At 36.7% G+C, this 14,704-nt stretch overlaps 1 protein-coding gene across 8 annotated transcripts in view; it reads right to left on the bottom strand.

The window, feature by feature from the left end:
• Window positions 1-14,704, bottom strand: part of EML1 (EMAP like 1) — a 163,589-nt gene that overhangs the window by 30,436 nt on the left and 118,449 nt on the right. For 3 of the 8 annotated variants that reach the window (XM_060755472.2, XM_060755430.2, XM_060755456.2), the window contains exons 4-10: window positions 14,475-14,522; window positions 12,612-12,746; window positions 10,966-10,994; window positions 9,096-9,122; window positions 5,484-5,613; window positions 2,028-2,177; window positions 13-82 (exon numbers count right to left, since the gene is read on the bottom strand). In XM_060755472.2, coding sequence (XP_060611455.1) covers window positions 13-82; window positions 2,028-2,177; window positions 5,484-5,613; window positions 9,096-9,122; window positions 10,966-10,994; window positions 12,612-12,746; window positions 14,475-14,522 — 589 coding nt within the window. The remainder of the gene's footprint in view (window positions 1-12; window positions 83-2,027; window positions 2,178-5,483; window positions 5,614-9,095; window positions 9,123-10,965; window positions 10,995-12,611; window positions 12,747-14,474; window positions 14,523-14,704) is intronic. The other 5 variants (XM_060755439.2, XM_060755491.2, XM_060755464.2 and 2 more) reach the window with 3 other exon arrangements.

The raw sequence follows: 14,704 nt of genomic DNA, 5'->3' as shown, positions 1-14,704 counted from the left end.
AGGCTGACTTACTTTTCCATCCTTAGATGTTCCTGCAACCTGGCCAGTTGCTATGGTGATCCTGTCAGGATGGACAGCTAGGCTGCAAAGAAAAAGGAAAACATCTATGTCATATAACGTATTTTCAGATACTGTTTATAATATCATTTTTAAGAACTCAGAAATCTTTGGACATTATATTTACTGAAAGTTTTGCTGGAATGCACATGGAGAAAAATGCTCATTGCTATTTTTTACTCTTCCTTATCTAACATTATAGACTAGTTTGCAACCTGCAGTGTCTGTTAATACAATTTATATTCTTATCCTAAAAACAATTTGAATTTGAAAATTCATTCTTCATAGGAAATCTCAAATTCTTACCAATGCCAGATAGTGTCTCCCAACACAAAACAAACGTAGCATTAAGAGAGTAAACTGTTGAAGACTAAATGTATAGCCGCAACAGTATTTTTGTTCTATTTCTTGCATGCATAGAGGGCAGTGAGAATAGAAACTGGATAATGGGATGGGAGTAAAAAATGTGCTGGTTCAAATCTCATTTTAGTCAAGGCCTTACTAGATTGTCGTAAGGAAGTTCTTTTTAGTTCAGTTCAGTTATGTATCTGACATGTAGTAGGAGGTTAACATTTGTTCAGGAAAAATAAAAAAACTGAATCAAATGGGGCCATTTGGTTTAACTTTTCTTTAGCAAAATAAATGCCATGTATAATGAATATATACCAAACAAATAAGAATGGGTTCATTTTTTATCCTATTTTACAGAGGAACAACAATGTGGAAAATGAAAGTATTGATAAATCCAAATGCTATAGATTCTTGCTGAAGAGGTCCGGTGAATCGATGCAGCATTGCCAAGGTCTCACTTAGAAAGCCTGTAGCCATAAAAGCAAGGAATTTCCAACTGTTTCCAGGGGCTGCTGGCTAGGATGACAAGTGGTCTTAATAGGAACATATGACTGGTATTTGGGTCATGGCTTCTGAAGCCTTGTGCTCTTTTACCCAATTGCTATATGCATCTAGGGTCTGGATTGGTGGCTCAACAACTAAGATAGATCAGCACCAATCACAGTTCTTGAGGGTCTTCTTCCACTTCCCCAGATGTGTGCATCCTGTGTCTTGCTGTTTGAATCTGGGGAAATCCCCTTGTCAAAAAGAGCTTGGTGATGGGCCCTTAAATGTTGGATTAAGGTCAGTGTTTTCAGACTGGGCTCAGGTCTGATTTACCATCTAGCCCAGGATGATTACAAAACTGGTTCAAGCTTAACTCTAAAAAAGCCTCTTCTATTGACCTCTCTTCCTCCCTCTTATCTTATCTGGGTTATGACATGGCACTTAAATCTATCAAACAAAGACTATGGGGCATTGCCTTCTGTGAGCTGAATTCCCACTCATACGTTTCTTGTTCCCCAAGTGCCCTGAACATACATTATACTGGGAATTTTCATGAAAATTCATGAAAATTGATGTCTATTCTCCAAGGTAAAGTGCAATGTGTTCCCATCTGAAATGCTTCAAGGCAAATTTGCGGGAGTCCCGTACAATGCAAGACTTTGCCCTTGTAACAACTATGATGCTGAATGTATGTATCACATCTTATTGTCTTCCAGTTTTTACAAACACTACTGGGAAACCTTGCTGGTAGATCAGTCCAATCCCAAGTAAAGTTTTTACTAGGTGAAAATTTCACCCAGGAGACCCTGGCAATTGCCAAGTTTCTCTCTGAGGTAGTCAGAATAAGACAACTTCCTGTATTAGACACAGGCTGAAATTTGGCCTGTATATATTTCCAGTGTTTTTATCCATGTTCATATGCATCCAGAATCACACTCGTTTATGAATCTGATATGCACTTTTTCTGCAGAGCAAATTGGGTCTTTGGACCATGACAAAGCTTGATGATGCTGATTTTGCTGGCATTCCTCTTATATTTTATTTAAAACAGAATACATTATAAGATACAAATTTTGTTCTTTATTTCATTGGTTTTCCTCACTAGTTTCCAAGTTATCAATCTTAAAACTTACCACTTCACGTCATCATTATGACCAGTATAATGCCTCTGAAGTTGCTCTTCAACATTGTACAATACAACAACAGATGCAATGAAATATACAGTTTCACCCGTTGGTAGGAGGTACAGATTACTGCGGCAGTCACGACCCCTATAGCCATATCTGGAATCTTTGTTAAGTTGTTAACTGTTCAAAATTTAAAGAGACATTCAATGTGAGACTTTTGGATCTGTACAATTCACAATTACAGATGTTTTCAGATTCTTGGAGTTTTGTTCACTAGTTTACTTCTCATGAATCACTAGTGTCATCTGTAACAAATCCTGCATAGAGGTTTGGACCCTGCTCCATCCCCAGGTTGACTATCAAGAAGCTATACACCTCTTCAAAGAAAACATATTTTTCCTACAATGGTTTAACCGTATCTCAACAAACATGATATGGTAATTCAGGTCTACTGATTAGTGTTCTTTTTCGGAGCTCTCCCTATTGGCTGATGTGAATTCAGTTTCAAGTGACATAGGGAATGGGCCATCTCCCACACCCCAAATTAGCAGATGTGTAAATATGCCAACTGGAAAGGCTCCAGTTTCGAGTAAGAGCCTGGAGATTTTCCAATGTTTGTGGGCTAGCTAAAAAGGTGAACAGCAGGAAACATCAAGGGACTACAAAACTGCTGAGTATTCTTCCATTTTAGTACTTTCAAAACATATAGTTTGCTATTCTTCCATCTCATGCTGTCTGATGCAATAAGTCACATTTTTTTGTTTTGAAATATTTGAGGATTCAGCATAGGAAGACTAAAGAAATACAAAACTAATATTTCAAGTGAATCTGCAAACAAACAAAGGTATCATCTGGCTGGAGAAGATCTCCAGTAGGTCAGCTAATATATCCCTCTGCCTCATTTTACTAGGATTGATTTCATTATTGCTGGCTCTGGATGATTGCTTTCATTATCTTAGTGTTAACTAGCCAGATGGAAACAAGATTGAAGAGGGGATGCACTGTGTATTTTTTTAAAAAAAAACAATTATGCAGAATCTCATTCTGCTACCAAAGTACAAATCCTGGGTAGATCTAATGAAATAATAGGAGTTAATCAAGCTATAAAACTGTATTATTTGATCTATGATATATTGTCTTCCACTAAACATGAAGCAACAGCATGCTCTTTGACAAGATACTGCATTGTTGTTGGCAAGGAAGACTTGGCCTAGGTCTGCTCATATTTTGCTATAATCAGCATGAAATAAGATCCAAACAATTAAAAAGCTTAGTGCCTAAACTGCAGCTGCTTTCTACAGCTGCTTTCCACATTATGTTTTTATATTCATAATTTTTACAATGAACAACAGGGAACCTGAGAATGTTTGAAGGCGCCTCTTTCTACAACCATGTGAACAGTCAGACAATATACCTGAGTAGATGTTTGCATTACTGATCCCCTTCCTTACACACCCTGAAAGAATATTAAAAAGAAATGCAAAACACTGAAAACAGAACACAGGCACCTAAATAAGAAAACATGATGATTCCAAATCAGATATGTTTCCGTAGCTCACCTACATTTTCAGATATAGATGCAAAGTGTCCCAGCTTTCAACAAAACTGACTTTTAGCAGGCTAAGAATAATTATTTCTGTGGCCAGTTTATGCATGCTATAAGATCTATTGTACTACTGCAAGATACTTGCTTAGCCATACAGATCACTCATGATTCAAAGGATAACTGGTAATAGAGAACAGGAAATGAAATGATTAGTTCAGTTATGGAAATATGAACCATCAACCGAGATACAGATGATACAGATGAAGTGAACTTCAAGAGTTTCAGATTTATTTAAAAATGAAACCCCTTTGCTTTGTAAAGCAGCTAACAACAACAACAACAACAACAACAACAACAACAACAACTTTATTCTTATACCCCATCACCATCTCCCCAAAGGGACTAGGGCGGCTTACATAAGAGACAGAATGTCCACAAGTCATAAAGCAAAATCATCCATTAAAACAAAAAACACCATTAAAATAAGAACATCATAAAATACAGCAACCAGATAAAAACACTGTTGGAAATCTGAGCTGCCGGGCTCAAAAATAACCCTCACTGGGGTGATTCCACTAAAATTATAGCAGAGTGCCAGAAGCACAGTTCATAATCAGCAGAAACTCATGTGTGGTGAAGCAGGATAAGCTTCCATTCAACAGGATGGAACAGGATTGCAGAGTGACAACTTTAGGCTCCAAAAATATATATTTATTGAAGTAAAAAGAAATCTATTCTAGATAGAAATGGGTCTTGGACCTAACCCGTTTACTAAGTTTTCTTCTAAGGAAGGTTAAAGGATAAAAATAACAGAAGTATCCACGCAGCTACATTTTGTCTGGAAAAGGAAAATGCCACCTCACTCAAAGGAAGACAAAGGCAGAAGAGAAAGGTCAAAATGGAGAGAATGACCACAAGGCCAAACCCTGGGCAATAAAAATACCTTTAAAGAGGAAGTTACCTAATCCCTCAAAAAGATCACATTGCTACATCTTCAAGGGGGGGGGGGGGAGATAGTGGCAAGAGAAGGAGGAGAGTAAAGACAGAGCCCCTTCTGGGATAAGCATGCATAGGAATGTGAGGAAGGAATCCCTCACTCTAATCCTATCTAGTCTAGCTATTCATTGAGAACTGGAGACTTGTGCAGTCAGGGATGAGACCCAACAAACCAATTCAAGATAAGAGTGTAAAATAGCAGCATTGAAGTTCTATCAGACAATGTTATACAAAGTTTCATATGGAAGCTCCATGTGTTTGAAGTAGGGAATGGGAAATTATATAATCCTTTTGATGTTATTCACCTGCAACTCTCAGTTCTGATATAGTTAACACAGCACTATGTGGATTTGAGTTGTGCCAAAAAGAATGGCCAACAGAGCTCACACACTTAAGAAAAAAACTTCTAAGACAAATAAAAGTGCAGAACCAGCATTATTCTCTTTCTAATCAGAATATGTCAAGTACTGACCACACTTGAACAAATATAATCAAAATGAATGCAGTAAAAGTTATCATACTTTTTATAATACTCGTATGTCTTTCCAAAATTATAGAGTTGCTATAAATACCCTTTGATATGTCAGCAGAAGAGCAAACTTGTTTAAGTACATTTTAATTAGTAACCATAGCGCCCTACTTTTCTCCAATGTGTCTAATTTAATTGTCTGATAGTTCACTTGTTTGAAACATAAACCTTGAGGCTACATTTAATTGAAACCTTCCTGGGTCCGCTTAATAATAGAAATATGTGGAGCAGAAGTTCCATGTCATTAATACTCATTTGGTTGTTTTATTGGTAAAATTGTACTAGTTCTCCAAAATACATTTCTTGCTTAACAGACCTTCCAACTATATTTTTAAAAGAACAAGAAATAAGTAGTGCTTAGTTTAACTAGAGACTATTTTAAAAAGGATACACCCATTCCAATTTAAGCCTCTTGGTTGGTAGTTCTGCTTTTGCTTCCAGATTGTAAGATTCCACTTGGTCTTTGGGCATGTACATGGTAACAGGACGTCCGCGCAGAAACATTTTAACATATCCTTCCTCTATAAGAAGGGCAGAAATATAAAGGTTTACAAGCACAGTACCAGTCACATATTCCATTCTTCTTCCATCCCAACCCAGTAGTATTTTGCCTAATGATATCTTAAAGTTATATTAGGAGGAATGGGCTTTTTCCACCAACAAAAGCCTCATATAATCAATTGCATACACACAAAGTCCCCTTCTGCTTCAGTTTTCCTTAGAAAAGTAAAATAACCCACGCAGCCAAGTGGTAATGAATTCCACATATTGGAAAGAGAAAGTATAGCATTCTGGATGGAAGTATAACATTCTACCCAACGGAGGAAAGATCCCAAAGATTACAATTAACACAGAAATGCTACTCAAAATTCTTTTATTAAGTTAGATTGGTTATTTACATATCTGGGTATTAGCATCTGAAACTGTCAACACTGATTGCATATTAGTGTAAAGATTAACTTTATACTTTATGTATATTGTTAAAGACATACTGAAAACATAATGACAAGATGTTAGGAAACATACTGTGGTGATATACATGCAAAGTAAAGTAAAATAGCTATACTTCAAAAACATAAAGAGCAACAAATGATAACACAGAGAAAAGAAACACACAAAAGAATTACAGATCAGAATTAAGCTGACATGATTTGAGTAAGCATGCTTAACACCAGAAATACACTAGCTGGTATTGTTATAATTGAGATACCGAGGCAGATGAACTTTAATTTAATAGCAGATCTGAAAGTACTGACTTGGGGACTTCATGGGGCTTAAAAAACTAGGTGATCTAGGAAATGTCATTATATTCTGGCTAGAACTTTTGGGAAATGGCAATGCCAAAGGAGGTGTCTTGCGAACAGCTGGTGAAGCTTTTCGAGAGTCAGAACTTCCTGCCTTCTGCAGCTCCATCGGCAGATCAAGGGATCCAGCCTTGGTTTCCTCCGAATCAAGCAGTTTTGGAGTCAATGACATCAGTAGAGTTACTGGATGAAATAATTGTGGGTATAGAAAAAAAAATGGAAGGGCAGAAGTCATAACATTAAGAAAATCAGTAGGAAAGTATCATGAAGGATTTTCAAGCACCATTAAATAAAAGCCACTGCTTTAAAGGCGGAAGTTAAAACAAGGCTTTACTTTAATGCATGATGTTACAAAATGTATAGTATGATCAGTGCAGCTTTCATCAGAATTCACTGAATACCAGTATCACTCTATAGGCTTATCAGCTAGTAACAGTTTAACAGTTGCTGCAGTGATTAGTGTTATTTGTTATAGCAAAACTACCAAATTAACAACTGCATCAAAGTGAAAATATGTATTTTACACTTGATACAATTGTCAGAGATACTTTAAAAACATGAAAAGTTAACTAGGCTAGTTAGTACAGTGAAGATTCCATGTGGAGACTGAAATTTGTGGATGCGCAATTCCACTATACACAATGGCCTAATAAAATGCTGCCCCTTATATACCGTGGTAAAAACAAGCTTTGCTTTTTAGAGTTTTGAAAAATTTTGCTTTTTGGAATTATGTTGGAGGACCTACAGATATCATAGAGCTATGGTTGAAGATCTGGACATGTTTAGAGAGATGTTCTCTGAGTTTATAAAAATAGTACTTTCACATTCACACTTGTTTATTTTCACGGGGGTCCTTTTACTCCAACCATAATTAATGTGAAGAGTTGAATGTATTTCTGTTTCTTTCTCTCTCTTTTTCAAGTCTTACTTTTTAAGAAGTCCATTTGATTTCAGGAACTGACTTCAAGATTCATCTCTATTACCCATAGTTCTTCAGGAATATGTTATATACTCATATATAACTGAATACATATGCACTAAATGCACCCAGCACTGAAAGGCAACTGCCTTTCAAAATATTGCCAGATTCACATACTAAAAATTACCTCCAAGTAAAGCTTCCTAAAAGCATTAGATGGATTTGGCAAGCGCTTTCCCACAGAGCACTGCTAATTATCATATTATACCTGTACTGTTCAAGGCATTATGCTGATATAAACATTTAATGGGCAATGTGTGCTCCTCCAGCTGGTAAAGTAATACAACTACCTTACCACTAGATGTGGTTGTTAGAGCTATTTGGCATTACAGACCAACAACAATTTGAGGGCCATAAGTTTCCCATCCTTGGAACCAAAATGTTGACCTGTGTACACTTTGTTCTGGAGAACTCATAATTTGCTATATCATATGCTAATGTTATACAGGGTTAGTCAAAATGCATAGGCCAATAAGCCATGTATATTACTTCTTTTCCAGGTTAATACCCAGAATCACCATCCAGGCCACTTTTTGACATCAGGCATGTGAAACCAGATTAATATATGGCTTGTGCTGTATTTGTGTGTTTTAACACTGTTCTGATAGGCTGATCTGAACAGTGGCATGCACTAATCACTTTGAACAGAAACACAGACATATTACACATATATACAAAGACAAAGAAAGAATGACAGATGGCAAGTGTTTTAGAATAACAGAGTTCAATAAAGGTATCAGTTTAAGGAGGTGAAGTCACTAAATTCAAGGATAAAGCAACCTTAGTGAACATGAGTGCAGTATTCTTATAACAAGGCAATAACAGCTTGCAAACAGCACTCAGGAGATAGTACTGAATGCTGTTAGAATAAAGCCCTCAGGTTACTTCCAGAACAGGCTGCAGTGTTAAATTTACATGTGAATTGTTTAACAATTTGTTCTCAAATAATAGAACTATAAACAAAATCTCAGATTAAAGTTTAAATACATAAAATGAAAAATGCAGCAGATGAATGAGAAAAAATAGGAATAAATCATTTTTCTAAACAAATACAAATCTATTTAATCTCAAAAAAATCATAAAAGAAACACATTATGCAAAGATTATGTTAGTGATTAAGAAGCACTCTCAACACTGTACATTCACTAATTCTAATTTGAAAATACCACAATGTATTAAGAGCATTGAATTATCTGTTAGCCACTGCAATTTGCTTCTTGCCAACTCAGGTTAAATCTATGATCTACCAGAGACAATTTAGGAAGTGAACAAGCACTGCAATACCATTCTAGAACAAAATGCTCCTTTAAATACGCATTAGAGGCTATCTGAACAAACTATGTAGAGCAGCAGCTATCACAGGGCTTCTCAGCCAAATTGCGAAGCAACTATTAGCACACAATGAGACATTCATGTGTTGCCATATAGCTCTCTTAACATTTCCATTTTTTCATGGCCATTCATTTGACTAGATGTACAAAAATAAATAAATAAATAAATAAATAAATAAATAAATAATCTAAGGAAAAATTCATTACCAATACATTCCAGAGGCACAGAAACCTGCAGATGCCCTGGAAAAACTTCGATGAGAAGAAGATGAACTTGTTTAATATTGTTCCATCACAGGGAACATGTTGCCTTTGGGACCAAACTCCTTTGGCCCTGTCAATAGGCTTGCTTAGAGAGCTATGAGGTTTCAGAAGCAAGGCCTACCTACCTTTGCAATGTGTCACACGGCGCTTCCCTTGTGGTTACAGAGACAGAGATAGAAGTGCTAGATAAAGATGCATTCAAGAACAGTCAGGGTCACCTAAATCCCTGTGCTAAGGATACCCCAGCTATATTCTTTTACGTACCATTCAGGTAATGCCATTGTTTGCTCACACAAGCACTAGGAAACATTCCCAGGTATGTACTCACATGGACAATATGCGAATTGGATGATCCTGGACTGGCTGCCATTTAACAACAGCCCATGTTAACTCTAATTTAGATGCCAAAGTACAACTGGGGCAGTTAGCAGGCTGTCTTCCTCAGCCTCCTACAGGAATCCTAGCATGCTATCCCAAGCAGTTAATTTCTAGTTCAGATGTATGATTTTCTTTTTCAAGTAGGCCATCTGAAGACCAGGGATCTTAAATAACTCTAGCTCATAGGGACACCATAATTTCAAACTGATTAAACAGGTAATAATAACAAAAAGATTCATATGTAATGCACATAAGAGTTATCCAATACTAGGTTTGCAAGCCAGGTTCAAAATATATTTTCAACTCTTGGGGATTTCTTTGGGAGGGGGAGGGGGCATTTAACATAGCATGACAGCTTGCAAAACACAGTACAGATTAAATATCCCTTAGCCAAGATACATTTTGGAGGTACCAGAAGTGTTTTGGATTTGGAGATATTTATATATACACAATGAGATACTAAAGAGATGGGACACAAGTCTAAATACAAAATTCATTTATGTTTCATATACACCTTATACACATGGCTTGAAAGTAATTCCATACCCAATATTTTTAATAATTATGTGCATAAAATAAACCTTGTGTACACCAAACTCTCAGAGAACAAAGGTATTACTATCTCAGTCACCCACGAGCAATTTTGGATTTTTGTGTATCCTGGATTTCCAGATAAGGGACACTCAACCTGTATTGCTACTGATGCCATACTGGTTTGTTTATTTTGCTGTTTTTATGTTTCTGATTTGCTTTTATTAAACTGGTTTGTATTATATATATTCCCATATTATAGAAAAATGTATTTTATGTCTCTTGCAAACTGCCCTATGTGAAGGATTAAGTGCAGGAGGAAATACTTTGAGTAACAAATCAATAAACTAAATAATAAAATCGCCATTTGGTGTTATGTCTAAACCATCTCATACAACGACTTCCATTGCAGGATGAAAGTCAAAATTGTTGGGTGATTGCCCACATGAGGTGTACTGCTGGGACACTCAGAATTGCCAATCTACATATTTATATTGCAAAGGAAAAAGGAAGACTTCTCCCCATGGGAACTTAAAAAAATGGTGGATAAAGGAGCAACATAATTGACAATTCCTTGTACAATTAACTGAGAATGAAGAGGGAAATAACGCATCAATAACGAAAAGGATCTGTTTAGGAAAAACTATATACTTTTCCACCATTCCTTCAAACAGCTCAGAGGCCATAAACTAAGGTAATCTTCCCCCACTACTGTTTAGTTTTAAATTGAATTACATCAAGTACCAAGTCATTCATTCATTTTTCACGCCTAAAATCACAAAACAATTAATGATGCTGTAAATTCCTTTAAAAGAAGGAGTTAAAATTTTAAAAATACAAGTGCAATTCTATAAACTTGCTAGTTTGATATATTTAAATGGTGTAGCCCTATGTTTAACTGTATCACTGTTTGTTAATAGATATAAAGCAGATTAATTCATGATAATAGCAACCACTTGTCAGCTGTGCTGACTATCTCTATAGAAAGCTTAGATTCTTGAAAACTCTCGTACCCATTATTAGAAAAAGGTTAGAATATTCCCAAAACATTTTTGTATGCAAAAATAGAGAAATCAAAAGAATTACCTGCACTGAACATAGGTTCCTTAGGCTTGCTGTGAATATAATAAAGAAAGACCTTTTTAAAAAGTTTGATCATCTTAACTTTCCTCCCAAGCTCTCCTTTCCTTGATTATCTATAATATCTAGTTGACAAAAATTGCTTATTCTTCTTTGCATCTCATATTCACCATGTTGTCAAGTCAGGTCTTACATAAAACTGTAGGGTACATTTGTCTCTTCTTCTAGTCTTGTCAGCTCTTTTAAGCTCCTGTGTTTCACAGTCTTCTTATCGCTGTCTTTGCTCATTTTTCTGCATCACATCATAGTCATTTCTTTTCCATCAAAAATTTGACTGCAAAAATTATGACATGTTCCTCTTTAAGTCTATGTGATGCCCTTCCTCAGCCCCAAGCATAGTTTTCCACCCTCTTCTGTATCTATTGTAAGTTCTTTGTCCTCATCTGTAATGTTCTACATTGCCTCACCTGATATAACCTTTGTTCTTATTTCAAATTACAGTCTCCTCTGCCGAGACATCTTTCAAACACATATATGGTATCATACATGATTCTTTCCTCTTAGTAATCCCTTCTCAATATTCACCTTTTTCCTTTTCTTATGCATGTTTTCTATTGAGATTAAATGGAATTTAATTCCAAATGAGTGTAGACTTAACTGTTGTCTAACTAGGTATCTGAGTATTGTTTTTAATGACTGTTATGATAATTTGGTTATCATAACAGTGGCGCACTGGGTTAAACCCCTGTGCTGGCAGGACTGAAGACCGACAGGTCGCAGGTTCGAATCCGGGGAGAGGCGGATGAGCTCCCGCTATCAACTCCAGCTCCTCATGTGGGGACATGAGAGAAGCCTCCCACAAGGATGATAAAAACATCAAAATCATCCGGGCGTCCCCTGGGCAACGTCCTTGCAGACAGCCAATTCTCTCACACCAGAAGCAACTTGCAGTTTCTCAAGTCGCTCCTGCATGACCAAAAAAAAAATTGGTTATAATTAATTGCTACTGTTTTAACTCTGTATTTATGGTTTTATACTGTGTTATTGATTGTGGCATCGAATTGCTGCCTTTGTTAGCCGCTCTGAGCCCCCCCCCCCCGGGGGGGTTGAGAAGGGCGAGGTAAAAATGCTGTAAATAAATAAAATAAATAATTGAGAGTAGGAGTGCACCAGAATCTTAGATATTCAAATCAAGGGGTTGTGCAAGCATTCTGAAAAAATGATTTGTTTGATCACACCACTCAGAGTCTCTTTAAGAGAGTGTGTATAATAATGATGATTTCTGGTTAATGAAGATACTGAATGCATCATTTCCAATTAGCAGGGCAGGCCTTTCTGCTAGGTTCACTGGAACTTCTCACAATTGCCTTTCCTAAGGCAAGACTTTTTCCCCAACAAGAGAGTAACAAGCAAGAAGAGCAGGAATGGATATAGGCTAGTTCCTATGTTTGATACAATTGGGATAGGTTCTTTGGGCATCTCTATCCTAAATTATTGCATTACCCTCATCTGTAACTGCATTCATTGCACGCATTACCAGTTAGCCTCATATTGTTACTTTTCCTACTTATTTTTCTTTGTATCCATCTGTAAAGTGTACATGGAATTCAACATTTTTATAAAATCAACTGCTAAAAAAAAGCTAACCTTACCTTTCACTGTTCTTTTTACCACTTGATGAACTGCTTGTGGATCCAGCTCGATTGCGGGTGCCTTTGGAATCTCCATAGCTTTCTCTTCGACCTCCAGGAGACACTCGTTCAGTTGAGTTGGTTCTTTTGACAGTGCTAACAGAAAACCAAAGGTATCCATTTATGCATATTATGTATTATTCTTAGCCAACAAATCAGTCTCTCCAGAGTACAAATAATTATCTATTTTGAGCTGATTTTACTAACCCATCTTTGGAAAAATGGAGGAACATGCAGAAGTGTATTATACAACATTTTTCTCACTGAAGAGTCTAGAACCTGTAAATTAAATCCTTGCTGTTTTAAGAAAGGAGGTTGCAAAAGGGATCTAAAGCACTGCTTACATTCTTTCTCATTAAGCTGCTTGATTACTGAAGTGTTCAGCTGGGACTGAAGTTAGTAATAAAAGGAGCCAAGGTGTGTACTTGAGATCTGATGAAGACAAACCCTGCTGAACTGGAACTTTTTTATAAAGTGCCACCTACATTTAGAATTTCTCCATTTAATTTTTCACAATGTCCTTAGTCCAAATAGATGTCCTCAACAAATCCACTCACCAATAATTGAGGGGAAAGATCCCCTTTTGGTCTTTTGGCAAGCAAGGATGCCCAGCAAGGAAAAGCACCTTACCAGCAACTGAATATGGCTACCCCAAACCCCTGTGGATTCCTGGCACACAGTCATAAGTTTTCTCATTCTGAATGCCATCTACAAAATTTTCTCTCCCCCCCCCCCCCCCCGCTTTCTAGGAATGCTACTAATTTGTTTGAAGCAGCGGGAGATGGAAAGAATGGGAGCACTGCCACACCAGTCACTTTCTTTCCAGTCTTTCTCCCTTGTTCATGTGCGCAGCTGCTTCCCACATGCGGTGTCGTTTGCTCTCATCTTCAGCAAAACCCTCCCTCCTTGAACACGTCACCAACAACAACTAAAGATCCACTGGAATGACAGCCTCTCCAATTCTCAACCTAATAATATACAGTATTCCTTTCAATATCACTTGCTCCCCAAGTTCCTTTCCTGTCATCTTCCAGCTGTAAACATTTTTTTAAAAAAATGACGGTGTGTTTTATTAATTGAAGGATGGGAGCAGGCAATTTCAAAGTACCCTTGAACTTTCCTTGTTTTGTCCTCCGGGATCAATTAAGGAACAATTTTAAAAATACTGATTCATAGAAAGAAAAAAGCTCACAAAAGGGAACTCCTGCAGGGAAGGAAGATAAATGTGTAAAGGATTTTATTGGAAGAGAGAGAAATACTATCTCCTAGATTTTTAAATCCTGGTTTTGATAACAGAAGGAAAATAGGGGGAAATAGCCAAATTTTCTGAAAGAGTTCATTTAGGTTTATGAGGCAATGCCATCTGTATCTTGGCACTACCCCCTAGTGTAGATGCACCCTAGGATTCAGTTTGAAAAGGGAACTTTCCTAAGTTTGGTTCTTCTGAATAAATTCAAAGGCATATCTGAGCACTCTGACTGGACCATGCATTTTCTCTTAGTAACGACATGCATCTAGGACTTGCGTGGAAAACTAGCTAAAATGTTCTAGGAAGCCTGCAAACAAGACACCAGGTAAGATGCAATTTTAAGAAACATCATGAACAAAGGCATATGGATTATCAAAGAATCTTTAACAAGAAGCAGGAAAGGTTAGTGATAGGCACAGAGGGAATAATGTTAATATGTCCTAAAAGTAAATGTGATTTCACTTCCTAAAATAAATGTTAAGGAGCTGGTTAGGATTACATACTATTAAGACAGCAAGATGCTAATTTCATCATTAATGACAGGACACAGACACCAATAAGTAAGAATCCCTCACCTTAAAGGAGTTTTTTTCAGTTTGCATGCATTGAGAAGATTCACAGACCTGCTTAATCCATGAATGAGAAGTGCATAAACAAAGCAGAATAAAAGTGAATGCAGTAAAATAAGAATGTAAAGACAAAGAACATCTACAAAAAGTTACAATGCAAGACATATACATTTCATGCAATCAGCATATTATGTGAAGCAGGATTAAGGAACTTACTTTACAGTTCCTTGATCAAG

The sequence above is a fragment of the Anolis sagrei genome, chromosome 1 (assembly GCF_037176765.1).
Source record: "Anolis sagrei isolate rAnoSag1 chromosome 1, rAnoSag1.mat, whole genome shotgun sequence".
NCBI lineage: Eukaryota > Metazoa > Chordata > Lepidosauria > Squamata > Dactyloidae > Anolis > Anolis sagrei.
The sequence above is the reverse complement of the archived record's forward strand: the minus strand, read 5'-3'. Positions and strand labels throughout refer to the sequence as shown.